The 2,931-nt window shown below is 49.0% G+C and overlaps 1 protein-coding gene across 1 annotated transcript in view; it reads left to right on the forward strand.

Annotated features, from left to right (window-relative positions):
- Positions 1–2,931, forward strand: part of TBC1D2 (TBC1 domain family, member 2) — a 14,161-nt gene that overhangs the window by 7,380 nt on the left and 3,850 nt on the right. Inside the window, exons 8-9 of the mRNA XM_010009457.1 lie at positions 1,356–1,543; positions 2,740–2,924. Of these exons, the coding sequence (XP_010007759.1) occupies positions 1,356–1,543; positions 2,740–2,924 (373 nt within the window). The remainder of the gene's footprint in view (positions 1–1,355; positions 1,544–2,739; positions 2,925–2,931) is intronic.

Consider the following 2,931-nt stretch of genomic DNA (forward strand, 5'->3'; position numbering starts at 1 on the left):
TTCCGGAGAACTGGCAGAGTGTCTGAGCCCTCTCTCCATCTAGACTTGGCATCCCTACCAGGTTTGGCACTGCTAGGTGGCAGTGCTCTCAGTTTCTGCAGCTGGATCAGGGTTCTTATGTTTTCTTAAGCTCTGTTTTTATTTCTAGCCTTGTAAGTGTGCATAGCTTGGTTACTCTAAGACTTGTCTAATCCTACTTTCTGCTCCTGAACCACTGCTCAGGCTGGTGGTGTGTTCTGGCATTTGTTCTGTGGATTTTCCCTGTGTTTTAAGGTATGTCTCCACAGTGTTGGATTCTGGAGCAGGGCAAAAACCTGCTTCTGAAGTTGTTGTTGTTGTTGTTATTATTATTATTACTACTATTATTACTGTTATTGCCATTCTTACATCTGTTTGCTTTCTAGTCCTTTGAAACCCTGCCTACCTCCTAACTTAGTCCCCTTCTCTGATCCTAAAGCCACCATAAACTTCAGAGAGGAACTAATTAGACCAACATGATGAATGTGAGGCAAAATGCTGGTTAAAGCAGTAGTATGACAGTATCCCACTCTCTGTCCCCTCTATATGCAGCCTAATTCTCTCTGTAGTTTCCGTTTTGGCTTTTTTTTTCAACTGCTGCTTCCCACTGAGTAGGAGTTTTCATTGAGCTACCTGTGAGACATTGGGTGAGTCTTGCCACCTGTGTGGCCTCAGTTCCCCACTTGTGGAGTGAGGGTAGCAGAACACATTCCTTTTGTCTGCTTTGTGTGCCAGGAGTATGATGGTGGCAGGGACTGTCCAGCTATTTGAACTCTGTTGGGCTTGCTGTGCTAGAGGAATGTTGTGTAGCAGTGCCATGGGACTGGGATTGCTGAGGGGTGTGTGCTCATCTTGTCTGTGGCACTACCTGGTATCCAGAAAACAATGTGGTCATAGCTCAGTCTCAGGAGTGGTGTATTTTTTTTCCAGGATACAGCTCGGCATGGGGTAGATAACTTGTCTGAGGAGCAGGGAAAAAGACTGCAGAGAACTCAGGTGCCATGGTGGCTCTTGGGTTGTGTCCTGAGCTGAGCTGGCTGGGATATGGTTATCAACTGTTGCAGTGCAGTAGCTAAAGCAGGTGATGCTGTAGTAGGTCTCGCACTCAATAAGCAACTTCTGTTCATGCTAGCTGCTGCAGGTTGTGCTTGTTCATAGACCATGGTGATCATTCATGGCTGTGGTTCCACTGACTGGAGAAAACTGCTGGTTGTGTTCCCTGCAGCTTTGCCGTTCAGGAGTTTTCAGTTCATGTGCAGACCAGGCCAATAGAGAGCAGTGGCAATGCAGGAACACCTATGAATGACCCAGCTCATTCGCTCTTGTTTCCCCATCAGTGTGCCTGCCTGCAAGCACGAAACTGCCAGATGGAGAGCAAATACCTGACAGTGTTGCGGAAGCTGCAGGAGGCTGTGCCTGGCCTGCCCCGCTCCCATGCTGAGCTGGTGAGGAACCTCATCCAGGAAGCGCTCCAGTGGGATGTGAAGGAAAAAGCAGAAGATGGTTTTAACCTGAACCCTGTAAGGTAAGGGGCAAGATTATGACAATATTCACACCCTTGTAGGAGGTTGTGGAGGGGAGTGTACAGGCAAGTAAGAGCTGGGGACATTCTGTAGCTGGGGGCATTCTGTAGCATGAGCCATGACCTAGGAGTGGAGGTTGAGGAGGCTGGTTTGGTTTGGTGGTGTGGAGACCACAAGTGTCTGATGTCCTACAGCATATCACTGTAGGAAGGGAAGGTTAAAAATGATACAGCTAAACTTTTCTTGGCAGTGGAAGACAGTATAGCAAGTGACAACAGTAGTGGCATGCATGGGACATAAACACTACATGAGGGTAAACTGCTCTGGTAGAAAAGGAGGCCATCTGGGAAGTGGGGGATCTCCATCTCTTGGGGCTTTCTAGTCCCAGCTATAAAAAGCTACCGTCAGCTTGTTTAGGGCCTGTTGGGGACAGTCCTGCAGTGAAGGGGGACTGGGCTGGAGGCCTTCAGAGATCCACGCCACCAGTGCTGCTGGGGTCCTTGAATTTGTGTTTATGCTTTCCTGGCCAGTTAGTGCCCCAGTTCTGTAGTAGTTTCCATGTCATCTGGTTGGTCAGACTCGCAGGTTCTCCAGGTAGTTTTGGAGATGAGATCACTAAGGTCAGGCTTGCTCTCTGATAATGCCATCTTATGAGTATCCTAGCCTGTGGAGTGATGATGATCAGCCTCAATGATCTGTGCTATCAGCACTGCTGGTGTTTTTCAGTCGGTAGGAGATTTGCATTGTGTAGGGGGAGACATTAGAAGGGACTGTGGATCCCTGTTCGTCTGTCTGATGCTCCAAAGCCTTTGCAGTCCTTTCCTACAGAACTGTCTCTGTGCTAGGACATGGTAGGAAGAAGGTACACAGGTAGAGCTAGATAATCCCCCAGGGGCAGGGGAGCAGGTGAGGTGAGAGAGGTCTGATGAGACTGGGCTGTAGCTTGGAGCACAGTTACATGAATTTATGTGAGTATGCCATTGTTGTGGGCTCTCATTTGCCTTCAGGGCTCTGAGACAGCATGCATGGCAGGCTCTCACATGCAGCTGTCAGAGAAATGAAGGAGCACTTGTGCTCCAGCATGGATGACGGGAACCTGGCTGCAGGCTGTAGCTGGCATGGCCCTAAGCAGTAAGTGGTCCTTGATGCAGGTACCAGCACTGTCCTTTGAACTAATCCCTGCCTTGTGTCCCTCCAGTGAGTATGATGAATACGGGTTTATGACTGTACCTGATTATGAAGTTGAGGACTGGAAACTTCTGGCCAAAATCCAAGCCCTGGAGATAAAGTCCAACAACCTGCGGAGCCAGGAAGTAGTGGAAAAGCCCCTCCGTGACAGGTGGAACAATGTTGGAGAGCTAACCCCCTCTGCAGACCTGAAGAGCCTGAT

The sequence above is a fragment of the Nestor notabilis genome, unplaced genomic scaffold (genome assembly GCF_000696875.1).
Source record: "Nestor notabilis isolate BGI_N333 unplaced genomic scaffold, ASM69687v1 scaffold33570, whole genome shotgun sequence".
Classification (NCBI taxonomy): Eukaryota; Metazoa; Chordata; class Aves; order Psittaciformes; family Psittacidae; genus Nestor; species Nestor notabilis.